The following is a 23,372-nucleotide window of genomic DNA, read 5'->3' as shown; positions in this document are numbered from 1 at the left end:
GTGCAGGTTGTCAGGGTTTAGTTAGGGGATTTATTCAGTTATTCATCCAACAAACATTTATTGAGCTCCAGCCATGTCCCAAGCATTGCTCCAGCTTACACGCCCATACGATGTCACTGTGCCATAGCATAAGTCTCCTGATTTACCTTCTGGAACACTAAGCCCAAGAGGCAAAACCCCGGCCCCATTTTTATTTTATTTTTTTTAACTTATCCTTTCATATAACCAGAGACAACGCTACTTTTTTTTTTTTTAAACATTAAAAAAAAAAAAAATTTTGGCCACACTGAGGAGCTTGCAGGATCTCAGTTCCCCGACAGGGATTGAACCTGGGCCATGGCAGTGAGAGCACCAAACCCTAACCGCTAGACCACAAGGGACTCCCTCATTTTTGCTGATTCGGGAACAGAAGTGGCCACTGAGTGATTGAAATGCCAGTGTCCCTAAGCACAGGCCCAGCCAATTCTTTAACACTGAGGTCTCCCACAGGCAGTGTTGGGAGGCTGAAAGGGGAGGCGAGGCACTAGGGAAGGAATCAGCTTCTGCACCAGCCTGAGGCTGCACGGGTGGCCCTGGGGAACGGGACCACGCCCCCTTCAGCAGCCCCTGCGTTGCTGTGGCTCCCTCCCACTTTCCCTGAGTCTGAGAAACCCGCTCTATTTACTAGTGACCGGAGATATATGCTCTCCTCTTGAGGACGGCGGACCCTTTATGATTTCCATCTCTCCCCAACTTCCACCAGCCCCACACAAATCCCCCCACTGGACAGCATCACAGCCAGTTTGGGAAACATCTGTGCAGGTATCAGCCCCCTCCTCCCGCCCCCAATGGGGTGTCTGTCACTTACCGACTTTGGGAAATGAGTCACTGAAATTAGCTCATCATCGCTAACTTAAAAGGCCCTGGGTGACAGAATTCCTCCAAAGTGGACCTGAGAGGAAGAATCCAACATTTCAGGCCAGGACCTGAGCTGGCCAGGAAGGGAGAAGCCCATCGTAGGAATAGCTCACGGCTGCGAGCCTGAGTCGGGTGCTACTGGAACCAGGACTTTCCATGCCTGGGCTCCCTGAATTCTCTCAACCACCCTGGCAAGGGGATACTATTATCATTCCGTTTTTACGAATAGGGACACCCGAGCTCAGAGAGGGTAAGTCCCCTGCTCTGAGGTCACACAGCTGGCATTCAAACTGAGCAGGATTTGAAGCCCAAGCTCCGGGCTCTTCACCACTATCTCCTTGGAGATCACTGAGCCAGAGGCTGCCCCACCTTCTTGCTGGGCCTACCCAGGTGGTCTGCCCCCAGCCCTCTCAGCACAAAAGGTGGTGATGTTGGAAACCATCACTGACCCTCCACCCGCCTCAGCTCACAGTGTGATGCTCGCAAACTAATGCCTGGTACTTAGTAGGTGCTCCACCGGCTCCCACCTGCACCCTGAATTATTGTGGGTAGAGGAAGGACCACACTGAGAACCTCTCAGCTCGTGGACCCTGTGTGGAATAAGGTTGTTGTAAGGATTTAGTTAGATGATGTGTTCAGTTATTCATTCAACAAACAAACAAACATGTACTGAGCTCCTGTTAGGTACTGCTCTAGCTTACCTGCTCAGATGATGTCACCAGGAGCGGAAAGCCATTTCCATTATGTGCCCACTGTGTTCCAGGCACTGTGTGGGGCACTCAAGGTTTATTTGATTCTTGGAATCAGCCTACATGCTATATCTCACAGAGAAAGTAGGCTTAGAGTGTTAGGTTCCTACTGAAATGCGGAAATGCTGGCCCATATACCACCTAAATAGCATTGTGTATCGACACAGCTATGCACACCTTCCTTGGCTGATGCCCCCATTTAACGTTTCCCATGCTTTGTTTCCCCTCTTCTTCCCTGCCACTCCCACAGCAAACTTCAGTCCTCGACTCAAGTGCCCTAAAGACCCGGGTGCAGCTCAGCAAGAGAAGCCGCCGCCGGGCTCCCATCTCCCACTCCCTCCGGCGCAGCCGAGTCAGCGAGTCGGAGAGCAGGTCTCCTTTGGAGGAGGAGGCCAACAGCACGTGGATGTTCAAGGACTCCACAGGTATGCCCCCTCTCCTCCACAGGTAGCACATTGGATAGCAGGAAGGATTTAGATTAAACCCTGGAAGAGCTTTCTGACTTTGAAGGCTGTGGGGTATTAGAACACAATAACGTAGGAAACTGTGGTTTCTTATTCCACCAAGCTTTTTAGAAACTAGGTAAAACATTTTTTTGAGGATGATATATTAGTTGGGGCTGCACAGGTTGCAAGGAACTGAGACAACTTAATAGGATTTCACTATTTATGCTGTTATCCTTATTAAATTCACCCTTATCCTCTCTTCAGGTTTGTTTGCTGGTCTTTTTCTAGATTCTCAAGTTGAAAGATCAGTTCATTTATTGTCAGTCTTTTGGGGTTTCTAATAAATTATTTAAGGCTATGCATTTTCCTCTAAGGACTTCTTTGGCTGCATTCCACGTCAAACCTTGAGCTGAATCCTAAAGAACAGATAGGAATTAGCCAGGGAAGGGTATTCCAGATGGAAATATCAACAGGATCAAAGGGGCAGAGGTGTGGAAAGAACATTCCGTGGGTGTGGCGGGGGCAGGGGCGGGTCGTTTCTCTAAGCAGTTCAGTGTTTCCCAAGCCAGAAATAGCAGGAATCAAGCTAGAAAGGAAGAGCCAGTTCGTGGAGAGTTGTGATTCCTTGCTAAGGAGTTAGACTTGATCCGTAGATGGAGAGCCACGGAAGAGTTTTAAGGAGAAGCAAAATCTCAGAATGGAGGCTGCCAGTGACTTCAGTACGCTTTTCTTTGCAACAGAGGAGAAATCCCCCAGGAAGGAAGAGTCAGATGAGGAGGAGAAGACGCCCAGAGCTGAGAGGACGCCCATCAGCCGACCCCAGAGGATGCCCGTGTTTCCAGGCATGGACCCGGCAGCGCTGAAGGTACCAGACTTCATGCCCAGAGCTATGCTTACCTGTGGCAGCAAAACAGACAGGCCCATGTTTCTCACCCTCCTCCCTCCTTCCTTCCCTCTCTCCTTCCTTGCATCCCTCCCTTCCTCCCTTCCTGTCTTCCTCCCTCTCTGTCTAATTTTTGAAATAGTTGAAGATTCATGAGAAGTTGCAAAACTAGTATGAGAGACTTCCCGGGGACCCCTCCTCACCCAGCTTCCCCCAGTGCTAAAGCATCCCATGGCCATGGTACATTATCAAGACCAGGACATCGGCCTTGGCCCGGTGCCATGAACAATACTACTGATTTATTTGGATTTCTCCAGTAATCCTGTGTTTCTGAATCTCCACTTCTTTCTCTAGCCCCCACACCTGCTGCTCAGTTTGGTCTTCCAGCTAAGCCTCCATGTGCTCATCTGTAAAGGGGGTTAAAAGTCCACCTTAGGCATCAGGCCCAGTGCTGGATGTCTGGGAAACAGGAGTGAACTAGCCCAGGCTTCTGTTCTTGAGGAATCTGGTGTGCTAGGGGTGGGAGGCACATAAAATGATTATTTTGATTCCAAACAATGTGAGAAGTCAGCATTGGAGCCATATTAATCTGTCTTAAATAGCACCGCAATCCCAGCTGGACTGTGGAATCCTGAGGGCAGGGCTGGGCTGTCTCCCCACCCTCAGCTCCACCGAGCATCTCACAGGTCCTGGGAGGCAGCGGTACTTAATGCAAGCAAGAGAGGGGCCTCTTTTATCCCCAGGCACCATGTGCTTGCAAACTTGCTTTATGTCCCCAGCAACCCTAAAAAAGGTAGCTCTTTACTCCCATTTTACTGAAGAAGAAATCAAGACAAAGAAGCCTAGGTTGTTTGTGGAATTTCTCAACCCCACACTCCGTGTGGCCAGGGAGCCTCCTGTTAGGGGCTGTGAACTTGCCACTCCTTCAGCAGATGGCAGCTTTGCTTTTCATGTCATTTCTGGCAAGAATAAAAAGTTGATAAACAGCGGATGCATACTTGTCCCTGTAATTCATTTTACAGGCCTTCAAAACATAAATGTCTTGCAGCAGCTGTCCCAGGCCAGAGGTTTTCTGACTTCTTTTTTGAAGCATTGGAACAAAGGCTGCCTTACAGGGCAGCCTAACACGGGGGGCAGAGAAAGGCCCTGCTTACAGGAGGGAGCAGAGGCCCTAGGGAGGCTGCCGGGCTTTTTCTCGAAAGAGCCCTGGAGTTGGAATTGGGCAGACCTAGGACGAATCCTAGTTGGGGAAAACCATGTGACTTTGGGCCAACTGCTCAACCTTTGACCTTTAGGCTACTCCTCTATAAAACAGAGAAAGCCAGTCTCCACCCTGGAAACATGTGTCATATAACTTACACCTGGTGGAGTCCAGTCGCTGGATGCCCAGTGCACAGAAGCTGCCAGGCCGACGATGGTGATGACCGCTATTGCTGGGGGCTCTGCCAGCATTGACTTGGAGACAGATGCCACCTGCCACCATCATACCCCCCCTAGCCCCCAAAGGAATTCTGGGCACACCATTCCAAATCATCCCATTCCCTGTGTGCCCTCCAAAAATGGTGGGAATCCACCCTGCGTCTTCCCTGTGCAAATCTGATAGTCAGAAACCTCACTTCTTCATATTCACAGGAGCAAAGAGCTTAAAAGAGCTGGGCCTCAGCTGCAAGATGCATCTCTTGTCTCCATCTCGGGGTTCTCAGGAAACTGTGATGAGGACACCACACATGGTGGCTTTTCAGCCAAAGATAATGTGATTGTGTGGGTTTTTCACAGTTGTTTGATCCCAGTGGTCAAGGGTGGCCTCTTGGACTACAAGCCTGACCTCCGATTTTTCTTGGCCTCCACGGTCAGGCAGCATCTCCCCCACCCCTGAGTCTGCTGCCTGGGTCCGTTCAGATGCTGGGAGCCCTGCTGTCGCCATGCAGTGACAAGTGCCGTAGGATGGGACCCTTCCCCAGACCGAGGGCGGGTTACAGACTCCACCCCTGTCTTCTCTTCCCAGGCTCAGCTGCACAAGAGGCCAGAGATGGACAGTCCCAGCGATACCCCCAGCTGGGCCCCACAGCCCAAGACCCCCAAGTCCCCCTTCCAGCCTGGGGTGCTGGGCAGTCGCGTGCTGCCCTCCAGCGTGGAGAAGGACGAAAGGTGAGAGTGTTGCTAACGCATAAAAGTTAGGGATTATGCATGATACTGCTATTGTAATATAAGAGCTATGATAGAGCAGGGGTTGGCCGACTATAGCCCACAGGCCAAATTCAGCCCACTGTCTGTGTTTGTAAATAAAGTTTTATTGGCACACAGCCATCATTTAAGGATTGTCTGTGGCTGCTTTCCTGATGCAACTGCAGACCTGACACGTTGACACAGACACCCTATAACCTGCAAAGTCAAAAATACTTACTATCGGACCCCAGTGATAGAGGAAGGCAGAAGAAGAGTTCAGAACCCAGACTTGAGGAGGACGGGTGTGGAAAAGGCTTCCAAGAGGAGGGGGTGCCCGATCTGCATCATGACAGACAAGAGAGGTGGCCAAAGTCACAGCACATGCAAAGGTCCAGAGGCCTGGTAGAACTGGGCGCTGTAGGCTGTGCATGTTATTGGAGCACAGAGTGGGCCGTGGGAAGCAGGAAAGCAAGAGGATGAGAGAGAGAGACAGGCTGAGGCAGAGATGGTACCTGTCTTGCTCTGCGGATGCCAGAATTGCTCTGGAGTCAGCTGAGGGCACCAGCGTTTCTCCAGGGCTGGAGGGACCCCCAGACCAGGAGGCCTGGTTTTGAGCCTCCACCATCAGGCAAGCCTTGCTTGGGGTCCTCAGACCCCTATCTGCCCAGGGGACCTCTCCTTCCTCACAGACCCCCGCCCCACCCCCAGCCAGGTCAGCAATGTCCCTGAGCCCTCTGGGACTGTGGAGTCAGGAGCTTTCTCTGAGATCAACAGAAGTAAGGTCTTGTGTGTACATGTGTTTGATTATAAAAGTAGTACATGCTCACCTTAGGAATTGTAGAAAATATAAAATGAATATAAAGCAGGAAAGAAAATCACCCATGATGTGATACCCCACCCCTCCGCCCCACCCCGCCCCCCCCCGCCCCGCCAGAAGACTACCATAGTGACGTTTGGGCCTTTCTCCTTCCATTCTTTTTAAATGTAGTCGCGATTACAACATAAACTATATATAGCTTCTTTTCCGGTTTCATGTGACGATTCTCCCATAGCCATTAAAGTCTTCATAAGTATGATTTCTTTTTCTTTAAAAAATTTTCAGATGTTTTTGTTTGACTTCATTGTTTTTGTTAAAATGATGTGTTCTCATTACAAGCCATTCTGAGAAACAGAGAAAAATACATAAAGAAGAAAGTAAAAAATAAGACACTCGAAAATGTTATCATTCGGTTGGTGATGACTCAAGTGTATTCACTTTGAGAAAATTCATTGAGCTGTGTGCTTATGATCTGAGTGATTTCTGGATGTGTGTTCTTCAATTTTTAAAAAAAGTTAAAACAAATCGTACCTCCCCCAAATAATTATTGTTATTATTCAGTAAACATAAGATCTATCTATCTGTGTCTTACAGGCATTGTTTTAGTCAGGGTTCTCCAAAGAAACATAACAATAGTATGTATACACAGGGGGAGAGAGGGAGAGAGAGAGAGAGAGAGAGAGAGAGAGAGAGAGAGAGAGAGAGAGAGAGAGAGAGAGAGAGAGAGAAGGATTTATTTTAAGGAATTGTTTTTCACGATTGTGGACGCTGACAAGTCCAAATTCTACAGGGTAGACAGGCAGGTTGCAGACCTGACGAGGAGCTGGTGTTGCAGTTCAAGTCCCAAAGGCAGTATCTTGGCAGAATTCCCTCTTCTTCTAGGGAGGTTGGTCTTTTTTAATTAAGGCCTTCGACTGATTGGATGAGGCCCACCCATGTTATGGAGGGTAATCTGCTTTATTCAGAGACAACTGGTTTAAATATTAATCTCATCTAAAAAACAAAATAAAATACCTTCACAGAAATAGCTAGTATAATGTTTGACCAAACAGCTGGGCACTGTGGCCTAGCCAAGTGGACACACAGAGTTAACCCTTATGGCCATGTACCTGGGTAGAGAGACGGAAGGATGGATGGATATTTGGGTGGCAAATGGATGGATGGAAATAATTTTATGTAAGCATGACTTTCTGCTTAAGATTATTTCACAGAATGGATGTACCATGGTTTATCTAACATTCTTCATTTTGGAGCACTTTGTTTAATTCCTGTTTCAGTCATGTCGACATGGGCATCTTTGCCGCCTGCGAGTGTGGCTCAGCCCCCACCCACACGGCGGCAGGAGAATTGGGTCCCTCAGGGAGTCCTCGGTCAGGCTCACACTTGACTCCCACTGCCTTTGTGGTTTCAGATCGGAAGAGCCCTCTCCCCAGTGGCTAAAGGAGCTGAAATCCAAGAAGAGGCAAAGCTTGTATGAAAACCAAGCTTGAGCAGGTATGAGGGGCTCTGGAGGGGAGACCCGGACAGAGCCTGCAACCTGAGGAGCAGGGGACTTGGGCCGGGAGGCCAAGGCTCAGAGACTTGGGATGCTGTACCCTGGAAAAGAGAAGGGAAAATGTGGTTGAGGGTGTTTGGGGTTCCCGTAAAGAGGGTGGCAATGATCTGCTTCTTCTTAGGGAAAAAAAAAACACAGTTGGACGGCCTGGGGTGGGTGGAAAGGGCATGGACTCTGGTCTCATGCCCTTGCCCAGCCCTTCTCACTGCATCTCAGGCCCCCTTTATAAATTGAACGGGCAGGACGGCTTAATCTGAAATGTCCCCAATTTCTACAGTCCTATACAACCTGTATAATTAAAAATTAATTTGAAAAAAAAAAGAAATTAAAAAATCGAACGATTAGATATGCCCTGATGTGGGCCCCAAATGATTTAACTTCTTGAACTTTAGTTTGCCCATCTGTAAAATGGGGTAGCAGCGCCCATGTTGCCGAGCGGTCCAGAGGGCTCCCTGAGAATGGACCGGAAGTCCCTGGGGGAGAAACACATAGCTCTTGCTCCGTCAGAGTCAGCTTTGCTCTGAGCAGCACAGGAGACCCACCACCCGTTCTCCACAAACCTGAAATCCAGAAAGCTCGCAAAACGAAGCACCTCCATCCCTTATTTAGTGACAAAACCTGACCTGCATGGATAAAATACTATTTAGACTCTGTTTTCCCCATTTTATATGAATATCCATACATAATACTGCAAGCATATTATATGCTTAATTATGGGGGTGTTGCATAATGTACGTATGTATTATATGTTACATAATATTTACATATAAGCATATATATGTCTGTATATATGTATCTAACAAACTCAAAATTTCTAAATTCCCCAATAAACCTATGCTCTAGGATTTCAGATAAGGGATCAGAGCCTGTGTTTATTTGATGCTCAGTGCTGTACGCACGATATCTCAGTGAAGCTTCCGGCCATCCATTTGAGGACACCACCGACGCTGGCACCCTGACCTGACCCTAAATTTCACGTTCATTCCATCATATCCAGCCGCCTGCCACCTTCCCCATCCCACCCCTCAAAAAAGAAAAGTCATCTTTCCTGGCCTGTAGCTTGTGGGGTGGCTGCCTTGGGGAGCACCAGAAAAGTGTTTAGGGCTCGATGATGGGGAGAAATGGCATCTCTTGTTCCCCCTGCTGACACCAGGACTGTCCTTTCCTCTCCAGACAGGGGCCACTGCCACGTCTAATGAACAAGCCTTAACTGTCAGTACCCGAAGACGAGGTCCCGCTGCTGCTGTTGCTTCCTGCACACACCTGGGCCCTTCCGGTCGGTCAGTCTGTCGGTCGGGTGGAGAAGGCTTCCCAATGCCCCCCCTCGCCACAGGCTCTCCCGGACGGATGGGGCAGGAAGGCTCACCCTCCACGAGCACGTGCTCTGTCTCCCCGGACAGCACTTCAGGCTGGGAAAGAAGCCAAGCGGCCCAGAAATGTCCATGCTGGTGGTTTGGTTTTGTTTTGTTTAATGTAAAAATGTGCATTTCTACCCATCTTAAACCCCTGCAGCAGCTCCAGGAACATGGATGTAAGGCTGGACCGTCTCCCCTGGGTTCTGAGTCGTGAAAGCGCCTCTTCCCCCCGACCCCCACCCAGGGCTGGTCTTTTTTTGGAAGGACATTTCCAAGGAAGATGAAACCATACATTTCCTGCGGTAACTGTGGTCCCAGCAGTACCACCGGGCTGGGGGCTTTGATCGCTCCTTTGGCGAATTCCTTCTCCCTCTCGAAGAATCAGCAGTTCTGATCTTTAAACACACCTGCCCTCATTCTTTCAAGTGTATTTATCCTCCCAGTGGGGCTGTGTGCAGAGCTTGCCTGTTCCATTGTACATCACGTTTTGTTTGCTTTAGAAGGTGATAAAGCAATAATCCAGCCAACTTTCTTTGAAATTTGATATGTATATATGTTTTTATGTTAAAGAACAGGAGGAGAGGCGTGTGAATAGTTTGCTTGAAGTATCCAATCATCTCAGGTTATCTTATCCCTACCCCAAGCTTTTTAAAAATTCTGATTGTCACCCTGGTGTACACTTTCCTGGTTTCTATTCATCCGAGCTCTGATTTCTGTAGGGTGACCTTTGTCCCTTGGCCTCAAGGTTCAAAAAACTGCAGCCCAAATGGCAGTGCCTTTCCCTCCCAAACATCAGACCCACCCGAGAGGCTTTTTCTCCAAAGTCCCTTTCTGAACACAACCTGAGCTGCTGGCATAAAAGATCTATTCCCAGTCGGTCTCAGGACAAACGATGAATGAGGGGTCCTTTTTGTTTCTTCTCACCTCTTCTTTCTACCCAACCTCCCCCCAATTCTACCTGACCAGGTGCTTTTTCTAGGTCCAAATGCAGGAAGGGAGGGTCTTGCTGAAAGCCCTTCTCTGGAGGGGAGTCCCCCCGACCCCCAGCCCAGGAACTCTGGACAGACTTGCTAGACGCTAGGTAACCAAGTATAGGCTTGCCTTGCCTCTTTTTTTTTCTTGGCAACTCTAAGCTCATTCCCAGGAATCTCCAAGACCTCTGGGGTCTCCAGTCATGGCTACTCTGTCCTTGTTTTTGGAAATCCTCCACACCAGCCTTCTCCACCTCTTGAGCCCAAGGCCCCAGCAGTCATCCCAGGGATAGCCGGCCCACCGCCACGTCTGGAGTTGCCATAAACTTTGTGCCAACCTTGCCCGGGAGACACCCATGTGTGAGAGAGTTGCTTGGGCAGTTCACAGGGCAGCCTGTGATTGCTGAGGGGCACTGGGGCTGAGCTTCTTAATGGATCCTTGCTCAGCAATGGACTTCCCAAGAGGTGAAAGTCTCTCCTAATAAATCCATTCTTTGCAAATGGTGTCAAAACCTGCTTCCCTTCTCCCTGGCCACCCCTCCTTCAGTCTCTGTTTGTCTCCTCAGCTCTTCCTCCCTTATCTCCCATTACCACCTCCTTCCTCTCTTGGGTATGGCAGGATGGAGACCAGTCCCGTCTCTGCAGGTTAAGACAAACACCCGGGCCCGAGAGGGGCTGTGGTTCAGCACCATGGACAGTGACCGAGGTGGGGGTGAGAGGCCCTCCCTCCCCGAGTCCTGTTGGCTGAGCTTTGGCTACCGGATGGGCGGTTGTTGGAGCCCGTCTCCCGGGCAACCTTGTGCATCTGGAAACCTCGCGCCTGTGTGTCTGGAGCTCTGGTCCTGCTCGATCACAGTTTGTATCCTCTTCATTCCCTGAGTTTGTGGTCAGTCCGCTCTCTCTGGCCATTTGGGGATTTAATCCTTTCAGGAACCGCTTCAGCTGATTTTCCTTTCTTACTCTTCAGAGATCCAGTTCATGTTTCATTTCAGTTTTGCTGTAGTGTCCAGGTCAGCAGGTCCTCTAGACACTCCTAGTGCGCTGTGACCCTGACGTCTCTTCTCGCCCGCTGTCTTTCTTTGCCTTTCTCAAGGTGGGAAGGCCCCTTGGTACCATCTTAGGCAGTAGGAAGCCTCTTGCTCTGTTCAGTCAGTATAGTGGTACTCACCATGCAAAACTCTCAGTTTTGAATTAGTCATGTTTCATCCCATGTATACCCAACAGGAAAGACAAACACTTGAAAACAAGATTGACCTGGAGGTCTTCTGCCTAATCTCCCACACCTGGATTGGAAATAAAAATCCGTTTAATTCCTTGGTGATGAGGACATACAAAGTCCACCCCTTGAAACTGACTACAGCAGCCTCATCCCTTCACCGCTGAGCAGACAATCACGGTGGGTCAGGAGCGGCCTACTCAGTGCAGGCTCCCGTAAGCCCTGGCTCCCGCGATGATCAGTACGATGAAGTTCGCAGCAACTGATGCTTAGAGCCTTTGCAGATAGCCAGGCAAACGGGTTCTTTATTTCTCCTCTTTCTAAGCCAGATGAGCTCTTGGGGGCTAAGCAAGGGGTTGTATGATAGTTTCTTGAGTTTGCCTGGAGCCACCTTTGGAAATCTGTCTCCTTTTAAACTAACTTAATATGCCTTAATCATTTGTATGCAATCAGGTCACCCGCCCTCATCCAGCCCTCCTCCCCTGGGCCTTTGGCTTTCTTTAAATGAGAGTTTTATACAGAATGCATCAAAAATAAGATGGATAGATAGGTGATTTTTTAAATTTAAATTAGACTCTCTCTCTCTCACACACTCTCTCTCTCCCCCTCCATCCCCCCACACCCTCTTTGCACATCAGCGTTTTGAGAGCTGGTCTTTTGATAAGTCCATATCTTTTTCTCCTCCAGTAGATCCCCTTCTTCATGGTCTCTTGCCTAATGTAACAGAAGCCTTTGGCCTGTACAATTCCATGGTGAGGCCTCAAAAATCAGTGTTGTGGAGAATCTCTCAGTACCACCAGAGAAACTCCAGTGGAAGAGAAGCCTCACGAAACCCCAGTGGAGTTTAGAGTGTTGGGGGCTTTGAGTGACGCTGCCCTGACGGCCTCCTGTTGTCTGGGGTTCGGGCAAAGGACAATCAGATGGGGAGGTTTCGCAGGGGACAAGCAAAGTCATGTGCTTTCAGACAAATGTGTTTTCCCTTGTGCTTCCCGGGAAGAAGTGAGGCCAACTCTAGGTATCGGAATAGAGGTGAGCCTGAGGTCTTCAACCTTAGAGGCCGTGCAGGGGATTTGGAAAAACCTTAGGCGTGATCTCCCTGAAGGAGACCTCAGCTGCTCCCACCTGGCACTGACAGCTGCCTTGTCCATTTACATTTTTCATCACGGTACCCCCAGACTGCCCCAGGAGCTAGGCATCGTTACAAAGCTAAAAACCCACAGATGTGTCATTGGATCACCTCCAAAACAAAATGCTTGCTTAAAGGTGACGTGGGCCTGCGTGGAAGACAGCGTCCCACCCAAGGAGAGGACTCTCAAGCCAGCCGCTCCCTCTCTCCTCCTCCATCCCTGTGGTCCCTCCCACACAGCCCTGTCCCTTAATACAGGAAGCTAGATGACGGTTGTCTTTGTGTAAACTAGCATTTCAGGGTGAGGTCTGCAGGGAGGTGGGAGAAAAACTCTATCCACTGGGAATTGCGCCGCCTCCAATTTATGCCGTGGCAAGTCACTACAGTAATGGAGAATCCTTCTATAGCCTCCGACTGTGCCTTTCCTCCTCCAACATGTGATAAAACAGGAAAGCAAAAACAAAACCCCATGGCATCGTGATTCCATGGAGTAGGAGGGAGCCACTTAAGGGAGAGGGGACCTGCCCCACATCTGGAAGGGGGTCCACCTTGGGCCCCACCCCCTTAGGGAGTGATGGATCTGAGCCCTGTGCTGAGAAGCTGCCAGGAGTTACCCTGTTGGAATTCTGGGCAAGTCGAGGGTCTGGAAACATAGAACCACATAGAAAACCGGTAGGCATGAATGTGCTGAGTCTTGGTCTGTATCTCCTTTGGCCCCCATCACCCCTCTAGAGATTTCTTTCTTTTGTCTAGGTTGGTTCCTGCAGGGAGGGGGCCAGAAAACCAGGTTCCTGGAAAGTCAGCCTGAGATTTCCAGCAAGGTAACCTCTCAGCCGCTCACTGCTCACCTCCCAGAATCTCCTTAAACGGTCACCCTCACACCTGGCACCACACCATCTCCCATGAATCAGCCTGGCACTGTTTTAACAATCTCCGGCGGCGTCACACCTGCTAAAAAAAAACCAACGTGATGCCGCTGTCTAAAGAATGAGCTCATCCCACATAGCCTTATAGATCCTGTAAATGCGGGGCTCACGAACGTCATCTGTTGTGTTACTGAAGATATTTTGTACCGTGTCGTTCCCTAAATCATACCAACGTCCTACAAGTCCTGCACTTCCCAGGTGGTTATGAGCCTCAAAATGCTTTGCAAGATGGAGGGGGGAGTGGAAATATATATACGTACGCTATGTATTTTCCTGACCTTTCTTCTGGGTCCCTTCCTCCGATATTTGAGTCACGATCGTTAAGCAACTCGAGTCCTGTGTGCGAGAAAGTTGAAGCGTCCTGCCAGTTGGTGTCCTTGCAGTTGCCTTATGAACTCACAGGCTCCAGGAGTTCTGAACAGAAGGTGGTCGACCGGCACTTTATCCAGCCCCAGAAATGATCTCTAATCGTGTGACTGAGAATTCATCTAGAGAAACCTATATTTTTAACATCAAAACAAACGGGGCTTCCCGGACCTCACAGAGTATTGGATGTCTACCAGTACTTTTCTATTTTGTAACTGTAAAGAGGTTTCGTACGCACAGCGGAGCAGTTGGGAATCTGGTCGACTGCCCTAAGACAAAATGACCTTTGCATGTACAAAGACGTTGCATTCAGACTCTGAAAGCAGCAAATAAAGCCTTGACGCGAGCTGCACTGGAGACGTCAGCGTGTCGGTGTGTGAATGAATGGACTCCCCCGTGCATGCATGCCTGTCCCCAGCCGAGTCAGCCTCTCCCGCTGCGCCGAGCTGGGCGCCGGACGGAGGGAGGGTGCAGCAGGGGCCCTGGGAAGGGGGGCCAAAGCAGGATCTCCAGTCGACGTGGGGTTGGGTCCTCATTCTGCCTCCTCCTGGCTGTGGGGTGTCTCTGAACCCCCCTGGTTCTCCAGGATGGGGGTGGTGACAGCGATAATAGTGGGCAAAAGCTAAAGGCAGTGGCTCTCGGCTGGGTGGATTGTGTCCCCCGCACGACATCTGGCAATGACAGGAGATGATGTTTTAGTTATCACAAGGAGGGAAGGGAGATGCTACTGGCATCTAGTGGGTGGAGGCCAGGGATGCTGCTTAGCATTGTACACCGTGCAGGACAGCCGTCACACCCCATCGCACAGAATGATCCGGCCCCAGATGGCAATAGGGCCAGGATTGAGAACTCTAGGTTAAAGAAATGCGGCCCAGGAAATCTGGGCATATAGTAGGTCTTCAGGGTCCTAAAGGAACTGATGGGCGCTGGGGAGTCAGGCCTGATAGGCTGTCGCACCTCTGTCTTCCCCCTTATATCCCCAGCAGGTGGCGGCTGCATCCCAGGTTAAGGGGTTGAGACCAGCTCTGCTTTCCGTGGACACCAGAAGGAAGCAGCCTCTTGGTTTGAACTGTCAACAGTAGGCAGGATCCTCAGTGATTAAAAGCTAGAAGGTAGCGCTGTGCTGAGTGTTTTGCTTTCATGATCTCTCAATGGCTCGAGGAGAGAGAAGCTTCTCCATTTACAGATGAAGAGGCTGTGATTCTGACCTTCATTCGCTCACCCAAGGTCACACAAGTCCACCTGTTTCCAGAGCCCAGCTGTCACCCACACCTCCAGGGATGCAAGGAGGTTGGGTTTTATGCCGACTTGAGAATGTTAGCCAAAAACAAACAGCAAAAGAAAACCCTCTTGGTTAACAATTTACCCCTTTGCCCTCTCAGCAATCATTAAATACAGGTTCCCCTCCACTATCCGAAAGCAGAGTGCTCCTCTGAAACCTTTCCTAGGCTTCAATGGCATAAATTGAAGAAGCAGTTACCTGAGGACACATCTTGCTCACAGATGCACAGAAGAAATGGAGATAAAGCGCAGATGCTCTCAGACACTGTTCGAAGCTCTGGCCGCTTGAAGCTGAGATACTGAGTGTGGTTCCCACGGAAGGCACTTGGTGGCGCCACTCGCTGCTTGGGGCTCACCTCGCCACTGTCATGGCTCGTTATAAAATGAACACAGCGTGATTTTTGCTTTTCACCCTTTTTTTGTAAAAGCAGAAATTCTCTGGATTTCTTTCCGTTAAAAAGACAGGTACCAACGTAGGTCTTTCATTAAAGCAAAGTAGCTTAAGGAAAACTTTCGAAAAGCCAGGAAATTCTGGTAGCTGTCACAGGCAAAATTATACTTTGTTAAGCACACGCACAAAATGCGTGGATTTTTTTTTTTTTTTTTTGCTCATAAATAAAGGGACTATCGTGATCATCTTTATTTCTGTTTAGGCCAAGAGCTGGGCCCTGGAGGAGGCCAACCCCTTCTCTGCTGTGTGACCCTGGGTGAGTGACTCCACATCTCTGAACTGTTTCCCCCTCTATAAAGTGGAGATCATAATTCCTCCCCTAAAGAGGGCTGCGTGAGGATTGAACACACTGCTCATGAAGCTGGCCCAGTGCCGTGCACATAGTAGGTCTTCAATAAATGGTCACTGTTATTTGTCAATGTATAACGAAATGTGTAACGAAAATGAATCTTTGTATAACGAATCTTCTGTATAACGAAAATGAATCTTTGTTGGGTCTGTTACCACATCTCGTGGAAACGTTTGGGTGGATTTACACGCAACTTGGAGGGTATGTTCAGGGTGATCTGACTTAAAATTTAGGCCACATGGCACATGGGGAAATTGAGAGATCCTAGGACCCCTCACTTTAAGACCTGGAGCCATTCCAAGGATGTCATGCACCTCAATAGGAAGATGGTGGAGCTGAGAAGCCAAAGGAAGGAAGTTGAAGACACTGAGGTCTTTACACCCCGATGCCCCCTGCCTGGTGCTGCCGGGCTTACCACAAAGCTGATGCGGTCCGTCTGCCCCCAGGAAGTCATCAGAGGCCACGGCTGAGGACACAGAGGCATGGGGGCCTCCCTGGGCCTGCTATTGGGGTGAAGTGACCTGCACAGAATCAGGTGGACAGGGCGCTGCCTCAGCAATCCCGGATGTGCTGGGCTGTCAGAAAACGCCCATAAATAGGACGGTCCCTGCAGAAGCAGACTGAGTCTGCAGACAGCATCGGCCCCTCTGTTCTTCTCAAGGCGACTGCAACAGGTTCATTCTGGGTATGCGGGGAGACAGAGGCAGGCCCGGACCTTGGTGGTCTCCGGGGGGGGCATGCACAGCTGGCCCCCTGCACCAACCGGGGATCCACGTGAGGGCTGGAGCCAAGAGGGAGGACGCAGGACAGCGAGCAAGCCAGCTGGTGTCTGAGGGGGTGCGCAGGGTCGAGCCCTTGGCTGTGAGCTCAGGGCAGGGGGCCTACGAAGACTGAGCACCGCTGAGGAAGGGGAATGGGCAAACTGGGGGCCTGCCACATCTGCTGAGAATCCTCTGTGAGCTGGACCTCCATGAGCTGGACCAGGTCCTGTTTCCTGCTGAGGCTGGACACAGGCAGACAGACAGCCCGCAGGCTACGCATCCCTGGGCCTGTGTCCTGAGTATATGGGCCACGCAGCCCATCTACTTCCAGGAATGTGGGGTGTAGCTGAGGCCACTGTGGATGTCTGAAATGGGCACGTGTGTGTGCAAGAAAGAGAGGGGGCTGTGTTTGTGCAACAGGTGGGAAGTGACTGTGTACAGTGACCACGGGAGCTTGTGTGTGTGTGTACACGTGCGTGCACCTGTGCGTGTGCTGATAAGCAGGGAAACAGTCCTATGTGTCTGTGTGTGCGGCATCAAGACAATCCTTCCACGTGACTAGTGCAGGCCCAGTGGTGTGTGGCACAGTCCCTAGGGATGAAGGGGAGCTGTCTGTCTGTTTGTGCCTGTGTCGCTTTAAGTGGCTGGATCAAAGTAAGTGCTCCATAAATGCATATGAAATGCATAAGTGAATGCAGAGAAACTGGACTGGAGCCGGTGTCCCAGGACCTGGTCCGGCATCATGCTTTCTCTAGATGTCTGTCTGTCCATCTCCCACCAGTCTGTGGTCTCTTCCTCTCCATCACCCAGCACAGGGCCAGGCACCAACTGGGTTCTCACAGAATCTTTGGCAAGTGAAGGAGTCAGTGAACAGAAGACTATACTGCTTGGGGTGCAGAGGCGGGAGAGATTCCTGTAGAGGAAACCCCAGGAACGCCCACCCTCTGAGCAGGGTCTGGAGGTGCTGTGTCCGCACAGAACTCCGGGTGTGGGGGAAGGGCACGCGCTTTGGAGCCCAGTCCCAGCCCCACCTCACTGGGCCTCGGGATTGCCCTCTGTAAAATGGGGATCCTGACCCCCCTGACTGTCCCGGTCCCTGTGGTCCATAGTAGATACTAAGGGGATGTTTGCTGAATGACTGAATGACCACATGTAGGTTGTGAGCAATGACCACATCTCAGAGGCAGCCAAGTTCTGTAGCTCAGCCTCGACTCCAGTCACGTCAACACCTGGTTTTGCCCGGGTGCACCTGGTGACTCCTTTGCCTTTGACTGAAGCCACAGGTGTTCCTGGGGCAATGGCGGAGCAGCACAGCGCGCCGGAACAGGCTGCCGCCGGCAAGAGCCACGGAGGCCTCGGGGGCGGCTACAAGGTACCAGGCAGGGTGGGGGTCCCGGGGGCTCTGGGCCCAGGGCCGCTCTTGGTCCTCGGGGTCAGCCTCCTGGCCAGGCAGCCTCTCTCCAGAAAGGAGCCACAACCCTTCTGGCCAGCTTGGACCGCGAGGACATGTCCCCGCCCTGCGATAAATTCACTTCATGGCTCTGCCCCATCGTTCCTCTTCTGTGTCCTCGTCTGCAAAATGGAACTGGTCACGCGCACCCTGCCAGTCTCAATGTGGGTTTCGGGAGACGCGGCACTGACTCTCCTGCCCGACCTTGGTCCAGTCCCCGGCCCTCTCTGGGCCTCAACAGCCCCACCTTTAAAGTGGGGATGGTACCCACACTCCTCAGTGCAAGAGCTCAACGCGTGTGCCAGTACCATGGCCAGCTAACAGAGGAGGAATCTGAGAGCTGGGATTTGTTGGCTCTGTCATTTTTTTTTTTTTTTTTTTTTTTTTTTAGTTTTTGGCCGTGCTGCGTGGCATGTGGGATCTTAGTTCCTTGACCAGGGATCGAACCCGCGCCCCCTGCATTGGAAGCGCGGAGTCTTAACCACTGGACCGCCAGGGAAGTCCCGGCTCTGTCCTTTCTAAGCTATCCCGGGGGCTTTAATTTGAGATGGGGTCCGGGAATGAATTGACTAAGGAGATAACTGGGGGCTTTAACCAGAAGGGTGCACACCGGGAGGGGAAGAGCAGCAAAGAGGCCTGCCTGGCTCTGGGCCTGATTCGTGGGTGAATCAGCCTTGCCCTGTGGACCCCCAGCTTCCCCCTGGGGAGAGCTGCCCAGAGGCAGCCACCCACCAGAGAAGAGGGTATCACTGTCGGCCCTTCCTGGCTCCTTTTGGCATTTGGCTTTCCCCTGACCACTCCAGTGCTCGGGAGGAAAGAGCCAGCTGGCTTATTGAGTCCATGCCTCCACTTAACTTGCTGTGCAGCTCAGGACGTTTTCTGAGCCTCCCTTGACCCTTGTATAAAATGACCAGAGCCAATGCTCCCCGGGACCTGCTATGAAGATAGTTTGTGCTTCTAGGTGGGTGAAAGAGGCAAAACCTTCCTCTGCCTTTGCAACCACTTCCTCCGGGGTATAGGGACAGGTGAAGTTCAACTGCTGCAAACTGGAGTTTTATTTGTCCTACACAAGGCTTTTTAAATGGAGAAATTTCACATTAAGGAAATTACAGATTTCTGGCTTCTCTTGAAAAGCTTAGAAGGGGGCCCACAGTCCCTCCTATCCACAGCGGCTCCATTGCCCTACAGTAACCCTCTGGTTATTTCGGTCATTTTGCTTTACTTGATTTTGCACTGCCTCCGGCCAGATACCAAACTTGCAATCCCTGGATTAATGGGGGTTCCTGGAGGTGTTCCCCTCCATGGCCACCGGGGGGCAGGGCAGACCTGTGGCGGTGCTGGCTTCAGGCCTGTACCAGGCAGAGCTGAGGGAGCGGATGGCAGTACCTCCCTCCAAGGCCCTAAAGAGGACCTGGCAGGACACAGGCTGGGGCTGGGAACCCTGCCCCGGTGGGATGCTCAGGAGGCTGCCCTTCCAGGTGATCGTGTACGAAATGGAGAACTTCCAGGGCAAGCGGTGCGAGCTCTCGGCCGAGTGCCCCAACCTGACAGAAAGCCTGCTGGAGAAGGTGGGCTCCATCCAAGTGGAGTCGGGGCCGTGAGTACCTGCACCCCCAGCCCCTCCTCACAGCCCTGAGCCCTCTGGAAGTCGGGAGGTCCAGGATCGAGCTCTAGATCTCTGTGGGGCCTTAGGCAACTCCCTTCCCATCTCTGGCCTCAGTTTTCCCACCTGTAAGATGAGAGCATTGAACTGTGATTTTCTTAGAATCCTTCTAACTCCCCATCTCTGAGGTCAGTAGCAGGGCACTGTGGAGAGAGAACAGAGGAAGACACCCAGCACCTAACTCAGTGCCTACTAGTGGGATTTAATAGTTTTAATAATGATGATAATATCTAAATTCTAATGTGCTTTTTATATCACTGAATCCCTCTTGACAGATGAAGAAACTGAGGCCAAAGTGGTCACGTGTCCTGTGCATGCCCACATGGCAAGCAGGAGTCCCAGCTGGACCCTGAATTTTTCAGGTGGAAAGTCCAGACTCTGGTACTACCCACTTGGGTGATCCTGGGCAAGGTGCTTCACCCTCTTGGCCTCTATTTTCTCATCTGTCAAATAGGATAATAAGGGGACATACATACTTCAGAGAGAGTTTTTGTGGAAGTGAATGGAAGGATGCACATAAATAATTACAATATAGGGCTTCCCTGGTGGCGCAGTGGTTGAGAGTCCGCCTGCCGATGCAGGGGACGCGGGTTCGTGCCCCGGTCCGGGAGGATCCCACATGCCGCGGAGCGGCTGGGCCCGTGAGCCATGGCCGCTGAGCCTGCGCGTCCGGAGCCTGTGCTCCACAACGGGAGAGGCCACAACAGTGAGAGGCCCACGTACCGCAAAAAAAAAAAAAAAAATTACAATATAATAGTCATAATAGCACTAACAATATAATAGTAAGAAGAAGAAAAATAAGAGGAGGAGGAGGAGGGGCAGGAGAAGGAGGAAAAGGAGGAGATGTCTATGGAATACTTACTGTGTGCCAGGCATTGCATTTAAAATGTTTCTGAGAGACTTCCCTGTTGGCACAGTGGTTAAGAATCCGCCTGCCAATGCAGGGGACACGGGCTCGAGCCCTGGTCTGGGGAGATCCCACATGCCGTGGAGCAACTAAGCCCATGCACCACAACTACCAAGCCTGCTCTCTAGAGCCCGCAAGCCACAACTATGGAGCCCGCGCTCCTAGAACCCGTGCTCTGCAACAAGAGAAGCCACCGCAATGAGAAGCCCGCATACTGCAGTGAAGAGTAGCCCCCACTCGCTGCAATTAGAGAAAAGCCCGCGTGCAGCAATGAAGACCCAATGCAGCCAAAAAATTAAATTAAATAAATAAAAATAAAATAAAGAATAAAATAAAATGTTTCTGAGCAGCCTACACAGAGGCTGCACATAAAATAGATTCTCAAGACTCTTCCCCAGGATGGTTTTCTGACTCAGAGTCTCAACTCCCAGTATGTTCCAGCAGCTCCCTCAATACCAGGACCAGGGCTCAGTAGTAGCGTCAGAGGGAAGGTGCAGGGTCAAAAGTCAGCAGCTCTTGGGCACCCCCCTCACTAGTCTTGGGTCCTCCCGCAGGGCAGCAGAGGCGACCCAGGCCTCTTTCCTCCTGCAGGTGGCTGGCATTTGAGCGCAGGGCCTTCCGCGGGGAGCAGTATGTCCTGGAGAAGGGGGATTATCCTCGCTGGGACGCGTGGTCCAACAGCCACCGCGGTGACAGCCTCCTGTCCCTCCGGCCTCTGCAAATTGTGAGTATAGCGCCTAGAAGCAGGACGTGCCTGGAGCTCGTGAGGCAAGCTCCTTTCACAAGCTCAGCCGAGGGCTTGGCTGGCATTCTACATGAATAATTCTGTTCTCCTGCCACCCTCTCTGTGCCTCGGTGTCCCTGTCTGCTAAATGACGGAGTTTTTAACCAGACCTGAAAGGCCCCTCTTGGTTTCACGGCTCTCTGGCTCTAAAATTCCTAAGGAGACCAGCTCTGGGGGTGGGCGTTATTTGACTTAATTCTTTCCTGGAGCCTCCCTGCCCCCTGTTCTGGGCATGGGAGCAGCCGGTTCACCCCGTGGTCTTTGCCCCCAGGATGGTCCGGATCACAAGCTGCATCTCTTTGAGAACCCGGCTTTCGGCGGCCGCAAGATGGAGATAGTGGACGATGACGTGCCCAGCCTCTGGGCTCACGGCTTCCAGGACCGTGTGGCGAGCGTCCGGGCCATCAACGGGACGTAAGGGACCTGATCCCACTCTTGCCCCTGCCCTGTCCTCCAGTTGGCATGCCTCTGGCTCCACACAGAATCTTTGTTCACAATTTCCTACACAGCTGACGTTCCCTGCTCCTTCAGGTCTGGAGGCTCTTCACTCAAGTCAGTGCGTCTACACCAACCGTGCTCAAAGCCCCACTCAAGATCCCCCATGATGCGAATGTCCAATTGCTTGCATTCCTGTACCATTGGATATCCAGGAAGCCTTGACTTATAGACAGTTTTATCTTTTTTTTTAACCAAGTGAAGTCTGTCCCCCTTACCTGTCTCCATCAAAATCTTCACTCCTTTTCTGAACATCCCTAGGCCCTTGAACTCAGATATTTTTTTCCTTTTCGCAATCTTTGTCCTTCTTACCAGGGAACCCAGCCTGTAGGTAGGTGTGGCTTGAGTAGTACATAGGAGAACAGGCTCATCACCTCCCTCCTTCTAGGCTTGATATCTCTGTTAATACAATCTTAGGATCACCATCCCTTTGTCCAGGTGACTGTATCTCACTTGCAGGCTTGTGATCTGGGGTTGGGCCTTGAAAGGTGCCACCTCTACCTGATAATAATGTATTCAACGACTTTTTACTAAGTTATCACCTATGGTCAGGGCATGGGGGCAACAAGAACTATACAATTCCTCCCTCAAGAATTTCACAGTCTTATAGGGAGAGAGACAAGGAAAGAGTATTCGCCGTTCGTTGTGATCAGAATGGTGATGGGGGATGTACAGGGGCTTGAGGGTCCTGAGGGGGCACTTGGTTCAGCCTGGGGGTGTCAGGAAGGGCTTTCTGGAGGAGGAGATATCTGAATTGATATGTAAAGGATACTAATGAAAGAGGAGATGAAATAAGGTTGAGGCAAGGACAAGCATTCCAGGCAGAAGGAACAGCACGTGTAGAGGCTCAGAGACATGCAGGTTCAGGGAGAATAGAATAAGACAGGCTGGAGTGTGGGGTATAAAGAAGGAATGAGAGATGAGGCTAGAGGTGCTACGTGAAGAATCTTGTGGTCAGGATTAGGAGTTTGCGTTCATCCCGAGGGCACTGGGGAGCCAGGGAGGGATTTAGGCAGGTGGAGAGCATGATCAAACGCTGGTTTTAAAAAGACTCGGTCTGGCCGGAGGCAAGAGATTGGACCCTGACCATCCTCACCCCGACCTTGGTCTCCCTGCAGGTGGGTTGGCTACGAGTTCCCCGGCTACCGCGGCCGCCAGTACGTGTTTGAGCGGGGTGAGTACCGCCACTGGAACGAGTGGGACGCCAACCAGCCACAGCTGCAGTCTGTGCGCCGTATCCGCGACCAGAAGTGGCACAAGCGGGGCTGCTTCCTCAGCAGCTGAAGGGTGCCCGGGCCCCAGTGGCCCAGGCCCGCCCTGGGGGGCAGCAAGGGCAAGAAGAGGCGGCTCCAGGGCCGGGGTGAGGGCCTGTCTGGCCACCCTTCCCCAGAATCTGCTCAATAAAGCCTGGGGCCGGTCCCCCACATGCCATGTTCCTCCGTGTCACTTTCTGAGGGGGCTGGGCCCCAGGTAGAGCCCAGGGGAGGGGCAGGATGAAGGAGGCTGGGGCTTGAGGGTTCTGAGAGCCCCAAGGGAGGGCTGCGAGCTGTGCTTCCATTTGAGGGGCTGGTCCTTATCAGGCAGAACCACACGTGCATCCTGCCCCGATTTTGTGTCTGTCTGCCTGTGTCTCCATCTGTCAGTCCGTCCATCCATCCATCCATCCTTCTCATCTTCCTTCCATATTTCTATGTTTTCTTCTGTCCATTGATTTATCCATCCCTCCTTCTACCCACCCATCTTTCTACCCATTCTTTC

The 23,372-nt window shown here is 51.3% G+C and overlaps 2 protein-coding genes across 3 annotated transcripts in view; both read left to right on the top strand.

Annotated features, from left to right (window-relative positions):
- The window catches only part of KIAA1671 (KIAA1671 ortholog), a 188,155-nt gene extending 174,325 nt beyond the window's left edge, over nucleotides 1–13,830 (top strand). Inside the window, exons 9-13 of the mRNA XM_032602723.1 lie at nucleotides 1,897–2,071; nucleotides 2,833–2,957; nucleotides 4,981–5,123; nucleotides 7,370–7,452; nucleotides 8,687–13,830. Of these exons, the coding sequence (XP_032458614.1) occupies nucleotides 1,897–2,071; nucleotides 2,833–2,957; nucleotides 4,981–5,123; nucleotides 7,370–7,448 (522 nt within the window). The 3' untranslated portion in view covers nucleotides 7,449–7,452; nucleotides 8,687–13,830. The remainder of the gene's footprint in view (nucleotides 1–1,896; nucleotides 2,072–2,832; nucleotides 2,958–4,980; nucleotides 5,124–7,369; nucleotides 7,453–8,686) is intronic.
- Nucleotides 13,831–13,952: 122 nt separating this feature from the next.
- On the top strand, nucleotides 13,953–23,045 carry CRYBB3 (crystallin beta B3). 2 transcript variants are annotated; one of them, XM_032602725.1, is made up of 6 exons: nucleotides 13,953–15,461; nucleotides 17,593–17,687; nucleotides 19,244–19,362; nucleotides 20,927–21,059; nucleotides 21,391–21,533; nucleotides 22,733–23,045. In XM_032602725.1, exons 2-6 carry the CDS (start codon nucleotides 17,613–17,615, stop codon nucleotides 22,896–22,898), a joined length of 636 nt encoding a protein of 211 aa, XP_032458616.1. In that variant the 5' UTR covers nucleotides 13,953–15,461; nucleotides 17,593–17,612; the 3' UTR covers nucleotides 22,899–23,045. The 2 variants fall into 2 exon arrangements, with proteins under 2 accessions (XP_032458616.1, XP_032458615.1); XM_032602724.1 differs by lacking the exons at nucleotides 13,953–15,461; nucleotides 17,593–17,687 and having other exon boundaries at nucleotides 18,175–19,362; nucleotides 22,733–22,996.
- The last annotated feature ends 327 nt before the right edge of the window (nucleotides 23,046–23,372 follow it).

Source organism: Phocoena sinus, chromosome 14, assembly GCF_008692025.1.
Source record: "Phocoena sinus isolate mPhoSin1 chromosome 14, mPhoSin1.pri, whole genome shotgun sequence".
NCBI classification, from domain to species: domain Eukaryota; kingdom Metazoa; phylum Chordata; class Mammalia; order Artiodactyla; family Phocoenidae; genus Phocoena; species Phocoena sinus.
The sequence above is the reverse complement of the archived record's forward strand: the minus strand, read 5'-3'. Positions and strand labels throughout refer to the sequence as shown.

Excerpts from the sequence above, each read along its gene's own strand:
- CRYBB3 (XM_032602724.1), top strand. The coding sequence starts at position 19,067 with ATGGCCACCGGGGGGCAGGGCAGACCTGTGGCGGTGCTGGCTTCAGGC. Across the intron at positions 19,363-20,926 it reads ATCCAAGTGGAGTCGGGGCC|GTGGCTGGCATTTGAGCGCA; the intron begins GTGAGTACCTGC and ends TTCCTCCTGCAG. Across the intron at positions 21,534-22,732 it reads GTCCGGGCCATCAACGGGAC|GTGGGTTGGCTACGAGTTCC; the intron begins GTAAGGGACCTG and ends GTCTCCCTGCAG.